Source organism: Dermacentor andersoni, chromosome 3 (assembly GCF_023375885.2).
Source record: "Dermacentor andersoni chromosome 3, qqDerAnde1_hic_scaffold, whole genome shotgun sequence".
NCBI lineage: Eukaryota > Metazoa > Arthropoda > Arachnida > Ixodida > Ixodidae > Dermacentor > Dermacentor andersoni.
The window spans coordinates 187,902,647-187,930,340 of record NC_092816.1 but is presented as its reverse complement, the minus strand read 5'-3'; the positions used below and the strand labels follow the sequence as shown (position 1 = coordinate 187,930,340).

Sequence of the window (27,694 nt, the reverse complement as noted above, 5' to 3'; positions counted from 1 at the left end):
TAGCAGGGCCACTGGAGGTGCGCAAGGCAACAGCCCCGATGGCGGTTACGGTGGCGGACATTCAGCGCCTAGCCGAGGCCAAGCTCGAAGAAAGCGCGAGAACCTACATCGCCATTGGAGCGGGACAAGAGCAGACCGCCTCGGAGAACACGCGCGCGTTCCAGAGGTATGTATATAGCACAGCTGACATGCCCTCTCGCTTAGTATGATAGCTTCGCCGGTGGGTCAACATATGTCTACGTTTCACCCTTTTTCCCTCTACCACTAGTCGCCTACTGTAAGAAATGATATGTTTGTTAAATTAGTCAGAAGGCTAAAGGTAGCGTAACAACTTGCAGGCAAGGATCACATTGTCAACTACTGCCACGTCAACTACATTACGTTAATCGCAAAGACGGTAAATAATACCGCCCAATTCATTACGTCGAACGTGGAGAGAGAGAAGGCTATAGACGTCGGGGATGGGAGCGAAAGCTACGCACCGTGGTGACGCATGGCTAAGGCACAGCACTGCTGAAAAAGAGGTCGTGGGTTCATCCCCGGGCCCCAGCGACCGCATTCCCATGGGAGTGGTGGGCCGGAACGCTCGGGTACTGTGTTTTCGGTGCACGTTAAAGGACGCCAGGTGGTCAAAATGTATACAGAGCCTTCCCACTATAAGGCGTGCCTCATAAAGCTCTGCGCCAGTTTCGTTACGTTAAAGCACATAATTTACCTTCCACTGTACACCGATTTTTTTCACCCTCAACCCGTGTTTTCTCTCTACAGTTCTGTAACACTGTAACCCTGCATAACTCTATAACACCTTTACACCCTGACGAGTGTAATGCTGCAAAGATTGGTTTCAAACTCCCCCTAACATTTGTCTATAAATCAGTCTATAGCTAAGGTTGTAAAATTGGTCTATAACTCTTACTCTTACACACTTATGGGTGTAAGGTCGTGAGGCATATAGGCCATTTCGCAGCCTTAAGGATCATGTAGGTATAAGTTTGTTGACAGTGCGCTGTTTCAGGGAACAGCGGTATTTCATGGAACAGAGACAATGCAAACAGCTTTTTTATCTGAAGCAGACTAAATTGCTTTCGAAGGCAAAATCAAAAACAGAAAGAATTCATCGGGGCATACATCGCTAAAAGGGGTGACAAATGCATTAACTCGCCTTCTTTATCACGCTATCGAGGAAAGAAGTGGGGACATTTCGACTGTCCCGGATTCTTAATGCACACGTGGCCTTGCCATTTTTCACCGCTGACTTGTGCACAATTTCGCGATTTTTCCGTGTTGTTCTAGTTGGAAGAAGTTTATAGATTCCCTACCTCGATGAAATAAAGCTAATTTGAAGCCTGCGTTTTGTGGGTGCGTCTACGCTTGTGTTCCTGCCTTGTTTTCCTCACGCAGTTTAAAATATTGCTGAATCGGTGAATCGACTAGCGCAACAACATACTCTGTGTTGTAGCTCACGTCTGCAGTCATGTGCCTCAACTGCCGCCGCGGGTCATTCCTAAGTTCGCATTACATGCAGTGTTTGTTTCCACAATGGCTAATCGGGCCGCCTTAATTGGCACTATGTATCCACATTTTTAGACTGCACTACCTCCAGAATCGGTCCAGGTCTTGCGAAGATAAAAGGTAATTAAAACGTCGTCGCGTCATTGCGTGTGACCTCACTCTGACCTTAGCCCTGTCTAAGTAAATACGCACTTCGAATTTATCGAACAAATGCTGGTTATGTCTGACAACCACCACAGTTTACATTGCGGTGTATTCCTGAGAAATATAAAACATATACCTCTTACGTAAATAACGACTTTATCAACAAATCGAAGGGTGTTTGCTTGCTTATGCCGCTTCGGATTCGTCTCCTGGTTCGCTCGGATTACTGATTATCCTAACCCGGGGCGTTGACATAGGCTCCGCTTCAGGCCCCGGGTGCTCACTGGCGTGGAAACGATCAGGACGTCGACCAGCGTGCTCGGCCACACAATACCTTTCCCCGTTGGTTTGTCGCCGTCCGCGGCTCAGAAGATCGCGAACCCTGTGGGAGAGGTTGGCACGGCGCAAGGTAGGTCTTCCCGCGGTATGCTACTGCACGGCATCTTTCGCCCGTTTTGGTTGTTTTACGCAAAAAAAAAAAATTGTTACACGTGATTACGAAGCGGTCCCCAACATTAGAGCGATAGATAAGGAAAGAAAGAGAAAAGGGAGGCGGGTGTTAACTTTATTTGCCACTTGACATGCCCGCTAACTGTTGATCTGCGCATCTTTTATTACCCGCTTGTTTTTATGTGGGTTCTCGGACTTTTATATGTTGCAGATCTGGTGTCACTCATTCACATTCCGCAAAACCACGTATTAATTACATAAAGTATTGCAGCAGAAGCCATCTCGTGATAACTGTCGACGGTAATGCGTTAGCATCGCATGGCGACACAGTGCATTGCCACCGTCAAAACGAGGCATGCACGAGATGTGTACAGCAGCGGGACTTCTCGTTCGCGCCTCGCTAAAAGCACTCGTCGCCATCTAGCGTCGCAACCGCGATACCTGCGCGTGGCCTCCGAGATGCGTGGTGCCTGAGAAACGCGTCATGTAGCAACCGGGGTCCTCCCTCGCGCTGGTTTAATGACCCGCTGCGCCATCTAGGAGCGTCGCACGCCGGTGCTTGTGAACGCTAAGAATTGTTCCCTCGCCTGCCGCACACTCAGAGGCGGATACGCAGTAACACAACTTGGTGAGAGATTCATTGAAGAGCGGCACATACCTCGTGCATTCATGGCGCAGCCTGCTAATGCGTCCAGTCGCTGTCCTTGAGAATCCCTCGTGATTGGTTCGATTCCGCTCAGGAGCGGAGGAACTAGGAATGGTATTCGTCGTTGAAGAGCGGCACATTGTCCATGGCGTATACCTATTTGCCCAAGTTGTCATCAAAGCCGTTCACTGATGAGCGGCACACATCTACTGGCATATACCCGATAACCAGAGTTGGCATCAAACAGGTTCGTTGGAGACTGGCACAGACCGAGTGGCACATACACAGCACTCCAAGTCGTCGTCAAAGAGTTGCTTTGGGCAGCGGTACCCACCTAGGAGGTTACGGACTGGATTCCAAGAGAAGGGAAGCGCAGCAGGGGGCGGGAGAAAGTTAGGTGGACGAATAAAATTAAGAAGTTTGCAGGGACAACATGGCCACAATTAGCACATGTCCGGGATAGTTCGAGGAGTATGGGAGAGGCCTTTGCCCTGCAGTGGGCGTAGCCAGGCTGCTGCTGCTGATGATGATGACCCACCTAGTCCCGCGTCTGCAGTGACCCATGTCGGCGTGAAAGAGCGGCACGAATGTAGACTTTGCCACATACTCAGTGACCCAAGATGGTCCGACGCTTGCTTTCGAACTTTCTTACGTCGGCACAGCTGCCCGATGTGCTACTTATTCCACTACTTACTACCAAATTACCCAGGTAGGCGGTAAAACGGTTATATACTCACACGCAAACACATGTAGACACATAGATATATACAGACATTGAAACATACATGCGTAGTTTAATGGCCCGTGGAAGGTTCGTGAAGTACTCTAAGAATGCTAACGCATGAAAAATGGCTTGCATACTGTTTAAACGAGAAGAAAGGGGCTTAACCGAGGGGCCCTAATATATTAGTCTAATATATTATATATATATATGATATGATATGATTATATTATATATGATATGACTAATATATTAGTCATATCATAAGAAGCCAACAAACACTGACACCAAAAACACCATAGGGTAAATTACTTGTGCTTAATAAATGAAATACAGAAACGATAAATTAATAGAAATGAAAGTGGATGAACAAACAACTAGCCGCAGGTGGGGAACGAGCCCACAACATTCGTATGTGAAGGTTACGGGCTCGTTCCCCACCTGCGGCAAGTTGTTTGTTCATCCACTTTCGCCTGAGTCCTTCTGTCGCTGGACTCAGGCGAAACAGGCCGTAAAGCACGACAGGCCGTACGACAAGCACGACAGGAGCATGACAGGCCGTAAAAGCTCGCGTTGTAGGCTAAAAGTTCTCTTTGCACACAGAATGAGTGCCTTCTGCATGTTCTAGACAGCTCGGAACTACATTTGGCCTTCGCTCGCTTACTCTCTTACGCTTACTCTGCTCTCGATTTACCGAATGTGTGACATTCTTTCTTTCATTACAATATTTTGTATTTATTACTATTATGTCAAATGCAATAGCCTAGACCATCTTCAAAGGTTAATGGATGTCTTTCTTTTATTTTCATTTCAACAACAAAAAAGGCCTATGGATTGTTAGTCCTGCTGCCCCCCCCCCTCCCAACAGATAACGTTTACTGCACTTGGAACCGATAGTGTTCGGTTTCTGTCCATACCTGAGACAGGGCTAGAAGGTGTTCAATGGTACTGTGAATTAGAGTGCACACCTGGACGAGGACAGTATATGTAGTCGCTTCCTCGACGTTTCCTGCCCTTGCCCCTGTGCGCGCTGTAATTGACCGTACCTTTAAGACCGTCGTGTCTCACCTCTCCTCGCGACTAGCGAAGCGATTCTGTTTCCAGAGTTTTTCGTTCTGCCTTTCTGAGTGTGTTTATCCAACGCGAAATGTATATTACTTTTGCGTTTGCATTTATTTAGCGAGGATGCGGCTGTACCTTATTCTTTATTCCTATCGACTGCGCGTGCCATACAATGCTCACTTCGATATTGCAGTCATAATTTGGCTTCCAGCAAGCACAGCCTTATCTTTTTTCATGCATTTAACAAGATTTGTGACAACTTTCAGGGTTCACGTGTCGCATATTGGAAGTCGGGGGACGTATTGAACGTTTTCGACCACTTTATGCAGCCCTATATTAACTGCTGCGTCGGCCCTCATAGTCGAATGGTGCTCTATACACCAGCAGCTCTTTTTTGTTCTGAAACAAAAAAAAAAGGGAAACAATAGATTACGAAATGTAGCGTTAAATTCCGACGCAAGCACACCTCCATATAAGCGTACATGAGCGCCGCCTTGAAGTGTAGTTGTGATATTTCACAGACTCGCATAAATATGAGGCTACGAACGAGTTTTCTGAAGTAGCTTAACCTTTCTCGTATGTCGTATATCTACAATACGCTTCTGGTGACTGCTCTTCGATAATTCGAGTGTATACTCATAACATAAAGATACGCATGTATCAACGAAGCGATCAGTGAGTGCCAATATAAATGCCTGCCAATTCTTCTGACCACCGGCACAACCCAAGAAACGTCATTGACGAAGCTTGGAGTGACGTCGACAAAATGTACAAGAAAGACTAAAGACTTTTGAGTGGCACACAGAGAAAAGCCTCAGCGAAACGCGGCACCTTGGCAGTCAAAGAGGGCACAATCGATTGCCTCCACAGCAGTACACAGTCGGCATGCAGTCAGCATACCGACTGTGTAATGCCGACCGCAACATGAGAATGTTGCGGTCGTTCAACAGTACTTGTGCAGCAGTGTCACCGTACGTCAGGGCAGTAACTTTTGTTGAAGACCACGGCACGCGATGACCCTTAATATGCAAATTATAGGAATTATATGTGCATCCTATAAAACTTGTGTCGGTTTTATTCGTACGCCTGTGAAGAAAAAATTTAAACAAATAAGCAAAACCCATGTCACGATGATTATCGACGATAACGCACTTATAATTGAAAGATATATCGACACAACATTTTGCCAGTGGCGAAGTGACTGATGTATGAGGCTACGGCTGGACGTATGAATGGATGGGACGAGCGCCCCCTTTGGAATGCGGCGGTGAGTTGTGCCATCAAGCTTTTTTCTTTTTTTGCCTAATGCCCTACCTATCTTTGCCTTTTGTATCTTTCTCATCTCTGCAACTGTCCTACCCAATGTCCTACCCACAGCACTCTGCGTACAATTACGGCCGCATTTCTCTTCCGCTCTACCATTATTGCTTTATTTCCTGTGTTTTCATGTATCTATCGTCTCCGTGTATCCTTACTCCAAGGTATGTGTATTCGTTTGCCAGAAGTATTTCCTGACACTGTACTCACATTGTATGTTCGCTGTTTTCAATAAATACCATGCGCCGTGATATTACAACGCTACATTTCAGGGCTGAATTCTGACGTTCCTTCGCAGAGATATTAGCCAGACGTTGCATATCGCTTTGTCTGTTAGCACGCAACACGATGTCGGCCGCATAAAATAAGCCTGGCAGCTCCTTTTTTACAATCCTTCCCATCTGTTTATATGAGAATAAACCCGCTATTGATTCCTGCTAATGCATTTTCCATCCTTATACACACCATCGACAACGGCGGGAATAACAGGCACCCTTGTCTCAGTACTTAGAATATATCAATTTTGTACTTGCTCCTCACCCCTTCGCATTCAATACAAACGATACTTTATGGGTAAATATTCCTCAAAAGTTGTATACAACCGTTGCATAATACTTCTCTTTACACGAATATCCCAATAAATGTTCCGATGCGCGTGGTCATACGCTGCGGTAACGTCTAAACAGGCACATAATAACGGTTTCCTTCCTTTTCTGGATATTTCGACACACTGGATATTTCAATTACCAATTCCTCATCTAACGTCACCACAGCGAAACCTGTGCGTGGCATCCTAAATGCATGGCGCTCCGGTGCACGCATTGAGAAACGCCTCATGCGGCAGCGGCCTTCCCTCTCGCGCTTCTTTCTGGACATGCCGCGGCATCTGGTGGCGCTGCCGAGGAGTTCCCGCGTGGCCTCGGAGACATGTGGCACGCCAGTGCGAGCGAACGGTGATAGTTGTTCCCTCTCTGACCGCACACCCCACTGGCACATACACAGTGACCCAGGTTGGTGAGAGGTTAACTGAATAGGCTGCACATACCCAGTGCATTTATAGCGCAGCTCGGTAAAGCCATGGCGTGAAAGACGTCCCTTGAACAGTGGCATGTACCCACTAGACTTGTGACGCAGCTTGCTAAACCCTAAAGTGCCTGCTTGCTCTGCTTGAGCAACCCGTGTAAACTGGCTTCCGTTCTACCCGCCTAGGGAGAAATTTCAAAGGTAACATAATGTTACATTTGGCTGGTCAAAATCGCCAATCGCGAGATGAGCGGGTCGGAACGCTGCCGGGTTGCTCTGAACTGCCTTAAAGACCGCGCTCGGTGCCGGTTAGATTTCGCTGAGCATTGCAGAAATTTAATCGATATTTCTTTTGTAATTATAGAGGGCCACATTCCTAGTGGCGATTACCTAGTTGCCGAAGTTGGTGTCAAAGACGCCCATTGAAGAGCGGCACACGCCTACTGGAACATACCCAGTGACCCAAGCCGGCATCAAAGAGGTTCATTGAAGTTGAGCACAGACCGACTAGCCAGCGCTCCAAGTTGGCGTCGAAGAGTTTCTTTGAACAGCGGTATCTACTCATTCGCGCATCGACAGTTACCCATTTCGGCGTGAAAGAGGTTCGTTGAAGACCGCCACATATGTCCACATCGTCACATACACAATGGCCCAAGTTGGTACGACGGTTGGTTTCTAACCCTAGGTGCTCCCCCAGCTCAGCAGTCCGATGCGCGACCCATTCTACCGCGGACTACCCAGTTACCCGGATAGGCGAGAAAACGATTAGATATATGCGTATATAGATAAAAACAAACATAGGTAGAGAGATAGTTGGTGCCCGGAAAGTGCGTGAAGTGCCCTAAGAATGCTAACGTGTCAAAAACTTCTCAGTCGACTGCTCCACTTAACTCTTGCACCCTGTCAACGCAGCATACTTATTCGTCAGCGCGAAAACAACGGGAGACACAGAGTTAGACGGACACAGGACGAACGCCGACTAACGCTGTCTTTCGTCGTTTTCGCGCTCATTAATAAGTATGCATGATTTTCAACTCCTCTATCTTTCTACGTTATTGTAAATGCAGGTGCCGATAGTTGTTCACGCGTTTGAGTAAGCATTTCGGTAAGGGCGCTCCGGAAGATCTCTGTTTCTATTTCTGTACGGCATAGCTGCGCAGGAGGTCGGAACTGTTATGATCCTGAGCTGCTTGAGCACCGTGCCGCTGGAGGATGTCAGGGCCAACGCGCCCGACTGCGTGCTCTGGCAGCAGGTGTACCTATTCAGCGAGAGGTGCCTCACCGAATCGTTGGTTAAGAGGGCCGCAGAGCAGGGCTGCACGGCCATCGTGGTGACCGCGGACGCTCCCGTCGACGGAGACAAGATCAGCCGCCACGAGTACCCGCATAGCCTTCCCCACGGACTCAGGTCCGCAAGCGTTTCAGAACACCTACAGTCTTTCACAAATTATATTAAGCAGTAAACCGGCATTTTATGATTTGGATGGATGGATGGATGGATGGATTAATGGATGGATGGATCGATGGATCGATTGATCAATGGGTGCGTGTATGGACGGGAGTGGTGGATAGATGTATGGACGGGCAAACGGATAGTTATGTATGGACGGATGGTTGTGTATGGATGAATGAATGGATTATTGGCTGGACGGATAGATGGGTGTGGATGGACGGATAGATGAATGAACATGATGTACGGATGAATGGAAGGACGGATGAATGGATGGACGGAGGCACTCGACCGATTGATGAATGGGTGCGTGTGTGGGTGGATGGATGCGTTGGTGTATGGCTAGCTTACTGGCAGGGAGGGTGGGTGAGTGAGTGAGCGGGCGGAACGGTGCGGAAAGAAGGATGGCCGCAGGCAGGCACGTACCCAGGGGGGGGCCCGGGGGGGCCCGGGCCCCCCCCCGAAATCAAGTGGCATACCCCCCCCCCCCCCTCCCCACCCACGCCACCACTTCTCACACATTCCTAAAGCGCCGCCAGATCAATGTTGAGACTTGGTAGCTAATCATCAGTCAGCATTATGCTGCCTTTTTCACTCCTTTTAGATGGCGGTAGTTATCGGCATCTCTTGTAATGTTTTCTCATAGATTCCGCACCCGCGCGATTAACTCGAGATGCGTTCAGTTGTCACCATCTATTCAACCATCACGCGCATAGCTGTTGCTTTTGTTAGTTCAACCTTCTTTGTTTAGGCTGATCCTGGGACCAGGAGAGGGATGCGGCTGTTACTTAGCTGGTCTGTACTCTCATGGAACGAGTTGCGGCCGGAGAAAACGCCCATTGCGTTTAACTTGTTTCTTTGCTTCATTATTTTCTTGAGTTACGGCTCGCCGCGACGCTGGCAGATGCCCGGAACCATATACACGTGATATGGGTTAGATAAGGTCGGAAATAAGATAATGTGAAAGAGCGTCCATCATGAAACCCTGCAATAACCCTTAAACCCATAAGCAAGATGACTGTCGCCCGTTACCTCGTCTGTTTTTCCCTAATTGTATAGCACTTTTCATGCAAAATTGGCAACTGGAAACAAAAATCGCAAGGAGTTGAGAAATTAAGCGATCTACTAAGGGAGAGAGCCAAGGCAACAACCAAATTGCAAGGAAAAGCGAACAATAAAAAAGTTAACAGTTGTTTATGAGAATATTTATGGATCAACATCTTTGTGTTTAAAAAGGAAGTAGAGAAAACGCCACCGGAAGTGGAGAACAATTACTTGTTTTGAATGACGCTTCTACAGTTATCGGTCGAACCGCCTCACGTGGCCACTTCTCTGCTGTGCTTATGTGGGTGTTTTTCTAACCTTTTGTGGTGGGCGCAGTACGTCTAGAATCGCAGTGTCCTGCCCTCTACGCGGTTGTATGGGACTGGCGGCCGCGCAGCGTTACGCAATTCGCGGAACTGTCAAAACTGATCAACAAGGCGAAATTAACTGATATTCGAAGCTATAATATGAGAAAGACTGAAGAAGCCGTAAAAAATGAACGCAGCCTGAAATCAGTAAAAAAGAAACCTGGCATAGGACAAACCTTGATGTATGCATGCACTAAAAGATAAGAAGGATAATATCATCATAATCTCGAAGATATAGTAAAAGCAGCGGAAAAATTCTAAGCTGACCTGTATACAGTACCCAGAGGAGTCACGATACCTCACTTAGAAATAGTAATGAACAGGATACAGAAACTCTCCTATAACTAGCGATGAGGTCAGAGGGGCCCTGCAAGACATGAAACGATGAAGAGCGGGAGGAGAAGGTGGAATAAAAGTCGATTTAATCAAAGATGGAGGCGACATAATGCTTGGAAAACTGGCGGCTCTTTATACGAAGTGTCTATCGACTGCAAGGGTCTCAGAAAACTGGAAGAATGCAGACATTATACTAATCCACAAAAAAGGAGACGTTAAAGAATTGAAAAATTATAGGACCATTAGCTTGCTCCCAGTATTATATAAAATATTTAGCAAAATAATCTCCAATAGAATAAGGGCAACACTGCATTTTGTCAACTAAGGGAACAAGCTGGCTTCAGGAAGAGATACTTTACAATGGATCACATCCATGTCATCAATCAGGTTATCGCGAAATCCGCAGAGTACAATAAGCCTCTCTATGTGGCATAGCTAGATTACGAAAAGGCATTTGATTCAGTAGAGATACCAGCAGTCATAGAGGCACTACGTAATCCAGGAGTACAGAACGCTTACGTAAAAAGCTTGGAAACTATTGCTACATGCGTGTGGTATTTGTTTGTTTGAACGAGGCGCGTGGGTGCCATCACTCCAGAAAAGAGGAGGAAGAACGAACTGGGCTCGCGCTGTGATACTAAGCGGTCAGCGCTGCAAACGTTGTTGTAAATATAATCTGTAAATAGTTTCTCGTCTTACTGACTCGTCCTTCGCGTAAGAATATCTACAGAGGTTCTACAGCTATTTTAATTCTACACAAGAAAAGCAGGGAGATACCTACAGAGAAAGGGGTCAGACAGGGAGACACAATTTCTCCAAAGCTATTCACTCAGTGCTTAGAATAATTCAAGCTATTAAACTGGAAAGGCTTAGGAGTAGCGATCAACGGCAAATAGCTCAGCAACCTTCGGTTTGTCGATGACATTGTTCTATTCAACAACAATGCAGACGACTTACAACAAATGATTGGAGACCTTAAAAGAGAGAGTGTAAGAGTGGGGTTGAATATTAATATGCAGAAGATGAAGATAATGACAAATAGTCGGGCAAAGGAATAAGAGATCAGGATCGCCAGTCGGCCACTAGAGACTGTGAAGGAGTACGGTTACCTAGGTCAATTAATCACAGGGATCCCTGATCATGAGAAGGAAATTCACAGAAGAATAAAAATAGGTTGGATCGCATACGGCAGACATTGCCAGCTCCTGACTGGAAGCTTACCATTATTATTGAAAAGTAAGGTGTGCAATCAGTGCATTTTGCCAGCGCTGACATATGGAGCAGAGACTTGAGAGCAAGTTAAGGACCGCGCAAAGAGCGATCGAACGAAGATTGCTAGGCACAACGTTAAGAGAGAGAAAGATAACGGTTTGGATCAGAGAGCGAACGGGTATAGACGATATTCAAATTGAAATCAAGAGGAAAATATGTAGCTGGGCAGGTCATGTAATGAGCCAGTTAGATAACCGTTGGACCATTAGGGTTGCAGAATGGGTAGCAAGAGAAGGAAAACGCAATCGAGGACGACAAAACACTAGGTAGCGCGATGAAATTAGGAAATTCGCGGGTGCTAGTTGGAATCGGTTGTCGCAGGACAGGGGTAATTACAGATCGCAGGGAGACGCCGTCGTCCTGCAGTGGGCATAAAACAGGATGATGAATGATGATGATGATGATGATGACGATGATGATGGAGCTGGTGGGCCCCCACCGAAAAAAAATCCTGGGTACGTGCCTGGCCGCAGGGATGAATGTGCGGATGGGTAAATGTTGAGGGATGGGCAAACTAACGGACGGGCGGATTTATGTGTGTGTGTGTTCGGCCACGTCATTAATGCGGCATGTTTTCTCATTCTCTTTTCGTACCTCTTTTTTCTGCAGTACCGCCAACTTGGATGCATCGTTTTCCTACCACAGGCCCGATTGCACTGCCGTGAGCGAGCACTCCCGCGAAGTAAGCGCCATGCATTGCGCCACCTTCAAGGAGATCGAATGGCTGCGCACTCTTTCAGAGCTACCTGTGGTCGTCAAGGGTGTCCTTGCGGGTGAGCGTGATGTCCTAGTAATGCACTAGGCGTTCTCAGAGTACTTCACGCGCTTTCCGGAGTCTGTCTGTCTTTAACGGTCTTTCCACCAATTTGCGTCACAGAACTGTGCATGATCTAATGCTTAAATGCTTGAAGAAAAGAGCGCTACGAAGACGCGGACTTAAACGGGAACATGTACGACGGACAAGGCGCTTTGTCCGTCGTACATGTTCCTCTTTTAGTCCGCGTCTTCGTAGCGCTCTTTTGTTCAAGTATGCAAAGCCAACTCGCCCACATCAAGCTTCTGCTGCTAATGCTTAAAGCACGGGGCTGCTGTGATGAGGGAACCAGGTTATCTGGTCAACTTGGATCACTGGTTAATTGTCGGGTCAAATGTGGTCCCTGATATGTGGCAGTGCGTCAAGTTAGCGTCAAGTTAGCGTCAAAAATATTCATTGAAGAGTGGCACAGACGAAGTGCCACATAATTAGTGCGCCTAGTTGGCATCAAAGAGGTTGATTGAAGAGCGGTAACTACTGAATGCCACATACCCAGTGACCCGGGTTGATCCGATGTTTGATTTCGAACTGTGTTCCGTCAGCACAGGAGTCCGTTAGGCTACTAATTAGATGATAGACAACCTACACAGCGACCCAAGTTGGCGAAAAAAGGATTGGGCACAAATAGGTATGAGCCATTGTACTGTTGGCTGCTTACGGGGGTATGAACCATTGCTGATGATGATAGATGCTTGTTTTGAGCTTCTTCTTTATTGAAATGCACGCTGTTCTGTAAGTTGTATGCGTAATTCCAAAGGTTGTGTGCACTGTTCGCTTCACTTTGCTGAGTGCTTGTAGCCTCTGCTTTACGAGGGCGATGAACCATTGCATTTATGCTTACTCAGAGGGATACGAGTCATTGCTGATGATGATCAATTTTGTTCACGGACGCACTCGAAAAAGGCCGACCACCGATAAACTAAGTTGTGCGAGCAATTGACAAATATGTAAAGGCGCCAACAATAACGTTCGCACATGCAATTCTTTAATATAAATTGGGAATCTCGTTCGTGTTGAATGTTGGGTGGGACGACCACCAATGGGGCTGTGCAACATGACTTAGATTAGTCTTCCTTCGAACTCACAGAAGCGCAGAGCTAAATTAGTTTTGAAGAAAATTGAACGATCATGGGTGAAAAGAAAACGCGTGCCAAAGTGCACAAATACCTGTGCGTCAAAAGCGTCTACACGGAATGGAGAAAGAGGTCAATGAAGTTGGAAACCAAGTACAGGGTAATTGAAAGTGTACTCCATGTACACGATCTGGAGACATCAAAAAGAAAATAAGTAAACAGATGCAGTAAATAGAATTTAAAGGCTGGAAACAAAAGAGTCCGTGGATATTTACAAGAAAGACAAGAAGGAAATCGAAGGGAAAATGCGTACGCGATAGCACAAAGGGTAGTTAGTTCCTTGCTATGTGATTCCCGAAATGGCTGCCTGAGCATAAATACATGCCGGAGAAAATATGCACCACAGGATGACGCATGCATGCGCTGCAACAAAAGCTCGGCAACAACTCGGCACATCGCACTTGAATACCAATATATTGAATCAACGAGGCAAACAAGGAACGTCCACCTTCCAGAAGCATTGGGATATAAAAAAGGATGGAAATATTAACTGGTAAGCAGTCGAGATAAGCTAGAATCGTTTAGAATATTGGTTTGAAAATGCAGGGCAGATTGATACAATCGTAGTCGTTGCAAGCGTAGCGGCGGTACAACATAGAGATAAAGGTTTTAAGGACAACAGTAAAGATAGAGATCTGATAGGCAGAATGCTAGAATGGATCTATCAAAGCTTGATTAAATCAAGCAGCCTAGGAGACTATTTGTCGGCGCCCCGTTTCAGAGGTGATACCAATAAACACCATCATCGCCATCAACGAAGCCCGAGAGGGAAACCTTGCTTCAAGCATAACAGATCTCTGCGACGGCAATACGGTGGGTCGCTAAATTGGTTCAATGCAAATCGCATTAACGTCTGCGCTTACCTTGAGATTTGTTGTGCCATATTTTTTCATTGAATTCCTGTCTTCTTGCCGCAGCCGAAGACGCCCTCGAAGCACACCGGCATGGTGCAGCTGCTGTGCTCGTGTCCAACCACGGTGGACGCCAACTGGACGGAACACCGGCAACAGTGCGTGGGCTTCCTTTCGCCTCTTGCAGGCTTGTAGGCGCGTTGGCATGACGTCGCGTGGTTTTTTTTAGTATCGCAAACAAGAACAGGTACAGACCACAAAACTATGCGTGTGGTGCATTCATGTCCACTTTTGTCCGTCTTCTTGCGATTTCCCTTGGACGCGCGAGCATGCGCACTGCGTTACCATGACACCATGGGAAACGGAAATTTCGCACATATGAGAAAATTTATTTTTAAACATAAGTTCTTACTGTGCTATTTACGATACAAAGCACGCAATAGGCAAGGTAAATTAAACTCGAAGCCGGAGGCTAGTCAGAATTGCAAAATTATATATGCAAGCAAGTGAAATGCAAGCCTAACGTATCTATCCTTTTTTTTTCAGTTTCCGTCTCCAATAAATATTGTGGGATAGATGTTGTATAAACAGGGATAAAAAAGTGCCTGTGGCATGATAACCAACGCTTCGATAGGTGGACCTTTGACACAGATAGGCCCACCCTACAAAACGTTGGCCAGCCTGTCTAATGTACTTCATCCCTGTTTACACAATCTGTCTCATAGTGTGTTTCCATATGTCGGCCTGTAAATTGACATTAAATATTCGCTGTATAAGACCTTGAAAAACACAACTCACTGAAGCGGAACTACTATAGTTCAATATGATGCACAAAAAACGAGTAAGGCACATGTGCACGTGGGAAGCTCACATGAAAACAAATTGGAAAGAAACTTATTTTAATTTTCCGTGCTGGTCGTGATTGTCAAGACGGTTTCCTCGCGAATTATTTAATTGCCTACTTTCAGCTGCTCGCTTTGTGCATTACACGCAATTCAGTTACACAGCAGAAAATTCATCTCTACTAGAACAGCTTATGTCAGCCAATGCGCGATGACCCGTCCACAATATAACCAACACAAAAAAAAAAGGCCTTGTATTCGTTTGTGTACCCTCGAAAATACCTGCCAACTAGCCTAATTTGCAATGTTCTGGGAGAGAGGATGACCGGGAGAAAGCCAATATGTCGCGCTCAGGAAGACCTGAGTTTCGATACCCGCTACGGCGGCACAGTGGCTATGGCGTTCTGCTTGTAAGCATGAGGTCACGAGTTCGACTCCCGGCCGCCGCATTTAGGTGGGGGCCAGTCCCATAATGTTCTCGTGTAATACTTTACACAGATATATTTTCGGTGAGGGTTAAGGAACTCCAGATGTCTAATAGCCCGCCACTAGCTACGACGTCCGTCATATTCGAGTGCACAATTTTTTCTCGTAACGATTTCTATGCAACAGCGACTATTGGAGCTTGTGAGCAGCTTGTGTTGTGATTATTAATGAGTGGGAGCCCTGGAATCAACTTTATTCATCTATATATTGTTTTAGAGGGAGGAGGCGGTAATGTTTGTTGATTGATAAACTATAATTAAAAGCTATTGATCAATCTGCAATCCGTTACTTGCGTTGGCAGCACTGTCCAAATAAACAAAGATTGCTACGACATCAAGGTTCAGGGCGGCACCTTCGCTTGGTGCTGTGCTCACTGGTTTGTCGTTCCTGGCATCGGAAGGAGATGTTTCGTCGAAACCGAGAGGGTCCTTTCTGCCGATTACCCTATTGCCACATGTAGCTAGTGGGTCGAGGGCAAGAGTGGTTCGAGCCCAAAAGAACAAAAAAGACCGCGCTTGTCTTCCCTGTTCTCGAGCCAACCCCGCAATACGCGTTTTCCAGGAGCCAGCTCCTCCGCGGTTTATTAAACCCCCAAGAGTACTTGTGAAGGCTCGTGAGACTACCTTGAACTGTTTAAAAGATTTAAGCGGCGAAACCGTGGCAAATCGTACGCTGTCCGTGCCAACGTCCGACCTGCCCAGCGAGCAGCATCACACATTTTTTTTACAGACAAGGAACCTTTCAATCGAGTGGGAGGTTTAAAAAAGAGACGCTAAAAAAAAAAAAAAAAAAGAGGTGCAAGTACTCGCTCATGGCGTTGCTTCACTGGTACGAGTATTATACTCGATATTTATCGTCCTTCATAGGCAACTCTACACTGCGATTCGTGTTGCAGTATATCATATATAGCCTCTCACAATGTATAGGCAATAGCGCCTGTCTTGCTTTGAGAAGCTAAATACAGATATTGTGCACAGAAACTAAAAACTGTAATGTTACCTAGTCAGCGTGTCTTGGGATGAAACCAAGTGATAGTTCCGTGTGTGTCAGGGCCACACCTTTCTTTTTATATTTAACTGATACGTGGGATGAGGTCATGTGGCTCCGATGACTGGTGCTTGTTCATGCTTGAAGTACGCAGTGTTCGAGGTAGGGCTCGGGCTCACGAAGGCAGCAGACACCCGCCGCCCGTAGAAGTTCCCAAACCCTAGTGAACCACCAGATGTCAATAACAACCAATCGGACCATCTCAAGTTTCTTGCAACAGTTTTTCAAAATTTAGCGGAGCTCATTTTTAGGCAAAGTCACTTGTATTAGTCTATATGCGTGAGTTGGAAACCAACTGGACAAGTTCTAATTGAATACAGGTGTGGTCACAGGGTCGGAAAGGAAACTAGCGCGGCTGGGCGCAGTTCGAACGCTCCAAGGCTGGGATGAGCACTGTTTGCTGATGCTTCTAAATTTCTTGCGAGCAAATAATCTGATACATCAACGGGTTGAATGACAAAATAGCATCTTGTGCGTGCACAGCTAAATTAAAGCATGTTTGTAGGCCAGCAGAGGACTGTTCCGAGGCGAAGAATTCACCGGATACGCGAAGTTTCGTGCCGAAAACGAGCTCTGCTAAAGAACACTGTGCATCTGCTTTCAGAACTGTGCAAATACATAGTAGAGTCAAAGGCAGGCGCTCTGCCCATAGAATTGTGGAGTCATGGGCACGAAGTGTTGCTTTCAGTTGACGGTGTAAGCGTTTCACCATGCCATTGTAACATGGGTGATGAGCTGTCATTTGTATGGTGCGTTACAGCCAGAAGACGGGAGAGAGCTTGAAAGAGACACGAGTCAAACTGTCTTCCTCTGTCTGCCGTTATAGTTCGTGGTACACCGTAAAGAGAAATCCAGGTATTTATGATTGTCGGGGTTAAAGACACTGCAGTAATATGAGAGAGTGGCATTGCTTCAGGCCACTGTGTGAAGCGGTCGATACAAGTGCGTATCTATCGTTGGTTCGAGGACGGACCAACTATATCGGTGTGAACGTGGTCGAAACGAACGTCTGGTGGTGGAAAATGCTCATAGTGTGTCGACTGGCCTTGGCGTGCTGGCACTGTATGCATGCCCGAGCCCAGCAACGGACGTCAGCATTCATACGCGGCCAGAGATCGCGGGAAGGGACGAGACGTTGTGTGGCGCATACTTCAGGGCGCGATAAGGAGCGTAGTGCGTCAGAAACCTCCTGGTGAAATGGCTGTGGAACGTACGGTCGAGGAAGACCCGTAGGCATGCCGCATGTCACAGTAACGTTGCAACCAGGCAGTAAGATGCCTTCGAAGCGTAGAGGATCGTTTGCAGCCAGGAGTGTGAAGTTCACGGTCTCTGCGTTGAGCGGTAGCGAAGCATACGAAGTCAATGCCGGAACGATTTACGTGGCTTGCATTTATGTCGATCCGTGACAGAACATCAGCAACGGGATTATCGGCACCACTGATGTACCGCATATCAGTAGTGAATTCGTAAATATATGCAAGCTGGCGAATTTTGCGAAAAGCGTCGAGGAACTGTTGGAGGTAATAAATGAGTGGTTTGCGGTGGGTGAGAATAAACAACTGACGCCCTTCGAAGTCGTGACGGAAGTGGCGGACTGTGAGGTAGAGTCCTAGCAATTCGTGACCGAAAGTGCTGTACGGTGTTTCTTGCGGTCTGAACTTCCTTGAAGGGAAAGATAGAATCTGCCATGTCTTGCCAACTAGCTGTTGAAACACGGTGCCAACAGCTATGTCAGACGCGTCTACCATAACGGACATTGGAGCATCTAGCTGCGGGTTTGCCAGTAGAGTAGGGGTAGCAAGGGCGTTCTTGGCGAAGATAAAAGCATATTCAGCAGCATTAGTCCACGATATGGGTGCGCTAGCTCGTGTTGTGCCAGGCAGTAAATTGTGCAGAGGCTGCAAAATTGAAGCACAACGAGGAATGAAACGACGATAGTAACCGATGAGGCCCAGAAAAGCCGGTAATTGCTCGGTGGAAGATGGATGTGGAAAAACTTTAATGGTTTGGACACGGGGTGGGACGGGTTCGATGGCATGCTCGTCTACTCGATGGCGCAGGAAATCGAGATCAGCAATGCCAAACTCACTCTTGGGGATGTTTACAACCAGGCCATACTGACGGAGGCGTTCAAACACCTTACGTAGATCAGCTCCGTGTTCCACAGCAAAGTGACTAAATACAAGAATGTCGTCTAAATAGACGAAGCAACAAGTCAGGCCACGGAAGACTTGATCGACGAACCGCTGAAATGTTTGAGCGGCATTACGGAGGCCGAATGGCATGCGCACGTATTGAAACATGCCAACAGGGGTAATGATTGCGGTTTTAGGAATGTCGGAAGGCTCTGCAGGAACCTGGGGGTAGGATTTTACTAGATACACCTTGTTAAATATGCAGCAACCATGAAGCGATGCGGCGAAATCGTGGATGTAGAGTATAGGGTACCTATCGGGAATCGTCCCTTTGTTTAAGGTGCGGTAATCACCAGACTGAAGCCAATCACCCGTCTTCTTGGGCACCATGTGTAAAGCTGGTGCACACGGGGCGATACCTTGTACGGACAGGCTTGTTCAGGAGTGAAGAAGGCGGCAAGGGCAAAGGTCGACGAGAAGGTTAAACTTCCACAAAAACTCAGCGCCGAGGATCGGCCCTCGGACATCAGATACAGTGAATAGCCATCGAAAAGGGAGTCGCAGACCAAGGTGAAGAGTGACCGATTTCTGGCCATACGTTTTAATGTTAGAACCATTGACGGCAGTGAGCAAAGACATGTCATGGCGATGTCTCCTGCGGTTTTGAAAAGTAGGGGGAATGACACAAATTTCAGAACCAGTGTCTACAAGATAGCGAACTTTCGTAACACGGCCGGGGATGTAGAAGAGACGGTTTGATGTAGGGCCAGTAGTACTAGCCGCCATCACTGACTGGCCCGACCGTTTCCCGGACAGTTGCAAGGCGAACGGCACGGACGTGCGCGAAGGTAATATCTGGAGTGATACCAACAAATAATGGGAGAAGGAGGGCGTGACAAGTTTTGGTCATTTCGAGGGATGCTGCTGCTGATGCTTATACGTACGAAAGTGAAAGGCAGCCAACTGGTTAGTTAGTTTCTCTACTTGCGCAGCAAGGTGCGTGCTTGAACTGTCGGGTTCGTCAAAGTGCTGCTGTAACTGGGGTTGTGTCTCCACGGTTGCATTACAGCAGTGAACAGCGGATATTACAGGATGGAAAGAATTCATAATCTGGTCTACCATCGTTGCTAAGGCCTCGACAGATGTCGTAGTAGGTGACGCACACACAATCATGCGTACGTAGTTCAGTATACGCTGGAAGAGCTCCCGAGGGATTTTCGAGTCTGCTGATTATGCACTGGTTCGCAGGAGTTGTATCATGCGGCGAAGCAGCTCAGCCGGTTTTCTGCCACCAAGTTCCTCCGATGAGAGGAGCTGTTGTATGGGCCGCGACTCAGAGTCGGTGGTGCGCCGTAGTAACTCCCGCTTAAGGGTGTCGTACTGATCATCAGGCGAAGGTGCTAGCAAAATGTCGCGGACCAAAGCTGCAGTGGTCGGGTCAAGCTGACTCTCGACGTTGTCGTACTTGGCCGCCCGAGATGCCACTCGGTGACGGCGAAACTGCGCCTCGATGTGGACGAACTAGAATTAACAGCCCGAGATCCAGAAATCGGGAAATTTGAGTGTAGCGGTGATGACGTTCCATTTTCTTCGAGACGTCGTTGTTCGGCGGCCGGTTCCATGGAGTCGAGAAAAAACTTGGTAGACGTATAAAGTTGTGATGTGGTACTACATCCGAGGTCACCAACTTGTAGGAACAGAAGGCCCATACAGACCTGGCATTTATTTATCAGGTGACTGTGTTGATTTCGCAGCTACCATCGCCGAGCCTATATGCCTCATGGCGATAGTACAGTGTATTCTTCCACCGCGGGGCCCTATGAATAGTGTCCACTACAATACTAAAGCCTTTTTTGAGTTCTAATTGTTAGCAGGAGCTCATTATAAATCAGGCAGTTCGCGAACTGAGACAGGTTAATTTGAAATCGCTCTTCCCATCACTGCAGATTGACGTCCTCGCTGAGATCGTGGCTGCTGTGGGTGACAAGCTGGAAGTGTACCTGGACAGTGGAGTGCGCACAGGCGCCGACGTGGTCAAGGCGCTCGCGCTGGGAGCTCGCGCGGTCTTCGTGGGACGACCAGTGCTTTGGGGACTCGCATACGACGTACGCGTGTCATGCATTGCCATGGCCGAAAAGAGCACAGACTATCGTTTGTGCGAAATTGTGCGCGACCCGCCGCGGTAGCGTAGTGTCTATGACGTCGAGCTGCTACGTTCGAGGTAGCGGGTGCGATCCTTGGCGCTGTGGCTGCATCTCAGTCTGCGCGAAATGCAAAGAAACGCTCGAGTACTTGGTAAAGTTAGATGGATATTTAAACAAAATATGGTGACAATTATTACGCAGCCCTCTACGACGATGTGCCTCATATTCATTTCGTACTTTTGGTATGTAAAGCCCTCCAGAGTTTTTTTTTAACACTTGCGCATGCCAAGATATATATAGTGCACTGTAGGAATATGACTGATCAAAGTAATGATATTTAAAATATGTCGCGTACATCTTGTAGCGCTTCTGACTGCACGCATTATGCCAGTTTAAAAAAAAATATTTGTAAAGTACTTTATTCAAACAATTAGAAAGTAGGTGGCTGGGGTCTGTCGTCATGCTGCGGGTGCACTTCTTTGTTTTTATCCATGTCTTACAGCTGGTATGTTAATCAAGTCACTGCATAGCTAGAAGTATACCACGCAAGAGCCGTGGTTTCAGGTTTTGGGCTACATTTATACCAAGGGAGAGAGAGAGAGAGAGAGGGAGAGTGAGAGAGAAACTGAAAGATAAATGGAGTGAAGGTGCAAGCGAAAAGTGTCTTAATGAAAACTGGAGAAATTTGTCTGGCCCCGGGCCTGGCAAGCGTTGCCAAATTAATATGAGGACAGCATAAATGACACAGACAAGACATAAAAGAGATATTCATTACGAGGAAAAAATGGACAGCTCAGTTTTATTTATTGTGTTCTAACCTGCTCCTCGGCATTGGTGTAAGAGATCGTGAAAGTGTGAATGATGATAACGAAGACAAAAGGCATGAATGAAAACGGTAGAAAAAAATTATCCGGGGAGCCTTATTACAGAGTCGTAGATTCGCTTCACTATTTGTCAAAGAGCCCGATGGCCTTCATGACCTCGACCGTTGATTACTTTGGCAATCGACGTAAAAGAAGGTTTTCAGAAAGTGGCTGGTTGCCAATGCAGGCCAAAGATTCATCCATACGACGTCTGCCTCGCAAGGCTCGCACAACATGCTATGCACACGATCGGGCGTATCCGAAGCCAATTAGAGTATCTAGTATAGACGAGTCACCCGCAGAGAAGTTACGAAGCCTCTGTATAGCGAGGTACGCCCGAGTAGCGCAGGATTGCACAATAGACGTTCACTGGGATTTGCACAATTCAATCGCGTTTGCAAAGCGCTCCCCGTGAAGTACGTTCACTTGGCTTTCGGCGCAAGCAAACTTAACACTCTCGTATACCTTCAGTCTAAAGAACCCACAGGTAGTAAAAATTATCCATAGTCCTCTACCATACGGCGTGCCTCTAAGCCCCTCCCCCCTCCTCTCCCCATGCCGTTTTGGGACCTCAGAGCCCATGTTTTTCAACAATAACTATCCAACGAGCAGTGATTCTTGTGCGGAACTCTATTGTGACGAAAGCTTTGGGACGACCATTAATTTCCGCAAAAGAGCATAAAAATGTCCGTTTCATGACTGGACGGTATAACACAATGCGCACTTACTTGATCTCTGGTGGACGACACTCGAAGCTACTCGCCATGACAGGTTAGTCGCTATTTGTACAGTGAAGTCGAATTCTGGGGTTGTACCTGCCAAAACCACGATTTGATTATGAGGCATGCCGTAGTGCGGGACTTAGGCCTAATTTTATGTTTAACATGTCCCCAATGTTTAACGTGTCCCCAATGTACGGGACACGGGTGTTCTTGCATTTCGCCCCCGTCGAAATGCTGCCGCCGCGGCCGGGATTCGATTCCACGACCTCGTGCTAGCAGCACAACACCATAGCTGCTAAGCCATCGCGGCCGGCCGCCTTTTCATAGTGCGCAACACGACACAATCTTGGAGTGTATGTTGACAGTAGCTCTTCGACTTGCAGGGCGAACAAGGAGTCCAGAGGGTCCTGCGAATACTGAGGAATGAACTGGAGCACACCATGCGACTGCTCGGTTGGTGTTTTGCCTTACCGCCTCTTCATACTCCGTTTCATACGTATATCCTGCCATGCTGTGGAGGCTAGCGAGACTTCTAGCAGTGGCTGCGTTCGAACCGAGAAATATTTCGTTTTTTTACCAGTCGTTATGTAAAATTGTACCGTATATGGGCGCAGTAATGAATGAAAAGGTTTTAGCCCTTAAAATGAACAAACATCGTCTTGCAGTTGTTAATACGTTGTTCTAAATCACTTTGCTTTTCGCAATTTTCCAGTTCATGTGTCCGTTTGCAGTTCGTCGCGGCAGCCTTACGTGCAGGCTCGCGATGGATTCGCGCGGACATGCGCAACCACGAAACTTGACCAAGATACGAACGGAGGTATATATATTGTCACGGGCTCTGTCATAACACACGGCTGCCGCGCAGACAACCAGGTGGAAGAAAATAAGAGGACGACGTTAGTCAAGCTGCCTCGTGACCGCTCTCAAAACGCGCCTATCAACCAGATTCATCTGGTTCTGCATTAAACACCTCGTGTGTAACAATATTTTGAACTCCGAACTTCTCGCGTAGCTTCAGAAGCGTGTCACGCGCATGAAACAGCGTAAGTGTGGCGGACCATTTCGTCAACTACGCACACTTCCTCTCGTCAGCTCCCTGTAATGTTCTGCAGAACTAGCGTTTATAAGTCTATCCGTGCACGAGCCTCCATGAAACACGCTCCGACAGAGAGAGAGAGAGAGAGAGAGAGAGAGAGAGAGAGAGAGAGAGAAAGCATGATGCATATAAATGATGGCGAATAACAACACACAGATGGGCCCATGTATCCACATAAGTCTACCGTTATGCCTGTGAGCGGCGGTCGCTAACACTACCACTACTGTAGCTAGGCTCTGCACGTCCTACTGCATGAATAGGAATTCAGGTTAGTCTACGGGGCGAAACAATCACTGGTGTAGCTGAATCGATGATCTCTACTTTGTGGTACAGTTCAGTAAGCTGAATTGACAGAGCGCCGCATGCGGAGGATGTGTGTTCGGGGCTTATTTCCGGTGACTGAGAGCTGCTCCTTTCATGAAACTTGGTTTATTTTGCAGCTTTTCAAAAAAGCAAATCCGTGTTTGCTGCAGGCTGCGTCCGTGCCGTACGATTAGTCGGTTACTTTCGCCTCTTTCTACAATCTCATAGAGCGTATGCACACCCGCGATTGACAGAGGTCGCTCAGCCAACCGCAATTGTCGACGAAGTAACGACTCACGGCGATTGATGCGCCGACAGGCGTGACCCGCCGGTCGCCCCAGCGAAATGTCTCGGGAATGATGCGGTTCGTCCCGGTTCGCTGAACAAAAACTGCAGGCTAGTTCTGCGATTCCATTACTTAGTCGTGTAACATCTCTGTTGCTCTTTTTCTGGCCCTTGTTTCTCTTCTAAACATAAAAGTTTACTTGAGAGCGAAATTTGAGCTGCAAAGTGTAAGCTAAACTTGATCATCTGTGGAAGTTCCTTGCATACCGCGATGTAAACAGAAAATAATACGACCTTGGCTTCTTAGATCTGTGCACTGACATAAAATCATTACTAGTCTGTCGAAAGCGGAGTGATACAAAATAAAAAAACAAAAACAAAAATGCTAGAAAACAGAGAAATCCGGTTAAGCGTGGATGCTTCGCAAGCAAAACATGACTAAGAACGTATTTTGCTTTTGTTTTCAAGAGCCATAACAAGCGCACGGGAGTGTGTGGGAAAGTGAAACGCACTAGGAACTGAATCTCCAGGTCCCTCGTAGTGCGGCGACGTCACGAAAGCGTAGAGAAGCCTTCAATGTCTAGGTGGTCAATGTCTAGGCTCACACCACGAGTCACTGGTGCGAATAATCCCTTAGCTTCTCGTTTAACGCAAATGGCAGTCCTACTACCACGGAAAGGTGTTGGATGTGCCCCACTAACAATCCCCGGACCATGAGCGAAACCAATACGAATCGAATGCTCCCTGAAATGAATCAAATCAAGTCATATGTAAGTTACTTTTCGAATAGTTTCCGAATAATGAAGCGCCGTTTTCAGAAAGAATGTTAAACTATGTTCACATTCTAATGATGGTAACGTTAGGAAGTTTTTGTCCAGACAATGCACGTCATGACGCGTTTATTAAAAGCAGAAATTGAGCAATAGAAACAAATAAACAGTTTGTTAGGAAACACAGCACTATTCGGAAAGTGCGAATAATCACTCTGTAACAGGCAAAACTTGGTTACCCGAACGATGTAGCCTGTCCCACTACGTTAATCCGTTTGTTTTGTTCTTAGGATATGCCTGAGTTAGAAAATGTTTCATTGCCCGCAGTTTACACATTGATATATCCAAAAAGTACTTTAAAGATGTTCAAATTTGATGTAGGATGAGTGACTATTCGATGCAAAAATTGAATCGCACTATTCGATTCATTATTCGAAACTTTCGTATATTGGAGCAGCCGTCTAGGAAAATCCTAAAGGTTTTTCTGTGTAGCTTCGAGGTACTTTCAAGTGAGTGGTATTTTAGAGAACAGCTCTTAATAGATCGTTCCTGCTGCGAGCGTCAGCGACGTCGGCGTAACCAAAGCGCCGCGAACAATGAAAGCGAACGCGGAGCGCAGCGGTAGATGAAAGAAAGGCCATAGCGAAGAGAGCAGAAGGAAAGAGCAGGAGGAGGGTGAAGCCCCGAAGTGACACCCCTTCGGGTGTTATCGCTGCTGGAACTGGTGGCCTGACTACCCCGCGACGCAGGGCCGCTCTCGTCGTTGGTGGAACTAAAGTGCGAGAAATGTAGTGCCGCACAAGACGGGCTGCGTGGTGACAATGGCTACGATATGGCGCCATAGTGGCGCACGTCGTCTGTATGAAAACAAAGCGCTGCCTTAGCAGAGGTCTGTTTGCGGCGGCTACTGTAAATCGCACCCATGCGTCACCCCCACTGCATCTCGCGATCTCCCGATTAGCGAGGCAGATGCGACACACTTTACTGCGCTTGGAACGTGCCGCACGAGACAGATTGTTCGCGCCAGCCAATATATCGCGAAATTAAAGCATCTATAGAGCTGCGCCCAAATTTCGCGTTAGAGAGTATCGTAATTGTCGGTGAACTTTCTTTTTCTTTCATGAAGCTTCCTCCACTGTGCGGAATTCCGGAGACCATATTTGCTATATTCTGCAATATGACTACACTTAGATTCTGCGATGCAAGTACCACACAAGTACGTGTGGTATGTGGTAAACAAATATCTGTCTATTATCAAGGTATGGTAAATATTTACCAGCAGATGCTATAGAAACACCTATAAGGTTCACGACAAGTGCGGTTTATACTGCGCAAGCATACTGACCACATTGGTACCACAACATTTCCTTTCCTTCTAGGTTGTTCGGACGTTAACGACCTGTGTGAAGACTTCGTCATTGACGAGAAGCGACACCCTAGGCCACTGCGGTGTGCTCTGTGAAGGCTGCATGACTGGGTGCAACCGATCCTTTGCAGAACAACAGCAGCGATGAACAAGAGTAAACAAAAGCACAGCAACCAGAAGAGCCAAGAAGATTTCGAGTTTAGTCATCATGGTTATGTGGACATGAACAAAATATAGCCTAGTGCTCTCGCTCAGCGGAGCTGGGGACAGTTTTTGTAATTCAGGGCTTTACCATGCCGTCGATTCAGGACTGAATTGATGTCTTATAGCTCTGGCTAGTAGGGATTCGAACCATAGTTTTTTGTTGTGTACTAACCGTGATCAAGGGCGCTATAACGTAAAACTATTCCAAATTGTCCTATTCCAATTCTGAAATGAGCCCTCCGCGATTGGTCAAAAACTTTTTTGGACCGCACCCCTTCTCCTGTCTGTTACGCGACGTCACGAAAACCGCGATAGCTCCCCATCTGATATGACGCATACACACCTATCATGCATGATTTGACCGAACAAAAGAAAAATAGTTATTTCTGATTCGACGCCTTTTCGCCATTAGCCCTCGGCTATTGGTACAAAGGTTTCGGGCTGCACCCACTTCACCTGCCTGTCACGCACCGTCACAAAACCGCAAGAACTCACCGCGTCAAAGTGACGTGTATGCGTTAAAGATATATTAATATGCCGAACAAAACTGAATTTTCTTCTGAATAGCCGCAGGCTGCCCCGTTCCGAAAGGAATAAAAGATGGCTGCCACCGATCGCTCAGGTACTGGCTACTCGCACCTGCCGGAGAACATGGGACTATTTGCGTACAATAAAACCTTTTGCGTGGCCGCGTAACGTTTTTGAGCCTTTTCTGCACGTTTGCGACCTCGCTCTGCCAACTCTTCTTTTATGAGGATCCGTCTTAGCTGCAATCTTAAACTTCCGTTGCTTGCCGCCGCGATTTTCGACCAGCCACCTCAAGCCAAGTAAGGGAAGGTGGACCAATAGGAGACGCCGGCACCACGCTCTTCAACCGCTTATCGATTTTCAGTGCAGTGGTTCGATCCCATCGAATCCCTCTCCACTTGAGGGGGTTCGTCGCCTCTTGTCAGCCAATTAGATAAGAAAAGCTGCTCAGTGTAGGCAATATTATTCGTTTTTCAAGCAAACAAAAGTGACCTCCTATGAATGAGGACAGCGTTTGATTGGTCTGTTCAGACAACCCTGCGGGTGACCGCCCGATGCTTGCGTCGGTGGTTGCGCAATTTTGACGTCAGGAGATTGGAATAAAAACATATTGGAATAGTTTTACGTTACAGGGCCCCAAGATCGGAACTGATTCAACCACAACAACGCTTAGACGAGTCACCCCGAGCGCTGAAAATTGCGAGGATGCGAGAGCACTGGCTTTCTGTGGCGGCTTCGCAAGATCCGTAGCAAACTGTAA

The 27,694-nt window shown here is 47.1% G+C and overlaps 1 protein-coding gene across 1 annotated transcript; it reads left to right on the top strand.

The window, feature by feature from the left end:
* On the top strand, positions 1-27,097 carry LOC126535589 (2-Hydroxyacid oxidase 1-like). Its single transcript, XM_050182411.3, has 8 exons — positions 1-166; positions 1,914-2,065; positions 8,028-8,283; positions 11,955-12,118; positions 14,210-14,301; positions 20,600-20,758; positions 22,766-22,835; positions 26,216-27,097. Exons 1-8 carry the CDS (start codon positions 39-41, stop codon positions 26,296-26,298), a joined length of 1,104 nt encoding a protein of 367 aa, XP_050038368.3. The 5' UTR covers positions 1-38; the 3' UTR covers positions 26,299-27,097.
* The last annotated feature ends 597 nt before the right edge of the window (positions 27,098-27,694 follow it).

What these genes read in the sequence shown, in the direction of transcription:
- LOC126535589 (XM_050182411.3), top strand. Translation starts at nt 39, where the DNA reads ATGGCGGTTACGGTGGCGGACATTCAGCGCCTAGCCGAGGCCAAGCTC. An exon ending in CGTCAAGGGTGTCCTTGCGG is followed by an intron (nt 12,119 to 14,209) that starts GTGAGCGTGATG and finishes TTCTTGCCGCAG; the next exon opens with CCGAAGACGCCCTCGAAGCA. An exon ending in GCACACCATGCGACTGCTCG is followed by an intron (nt 22,836 to 26,215) that starts GTTGGTGTTTTG and finishes CTTTCCTTCTAG; the next exon opens with GTTGTTCGGACGTTAACGAC.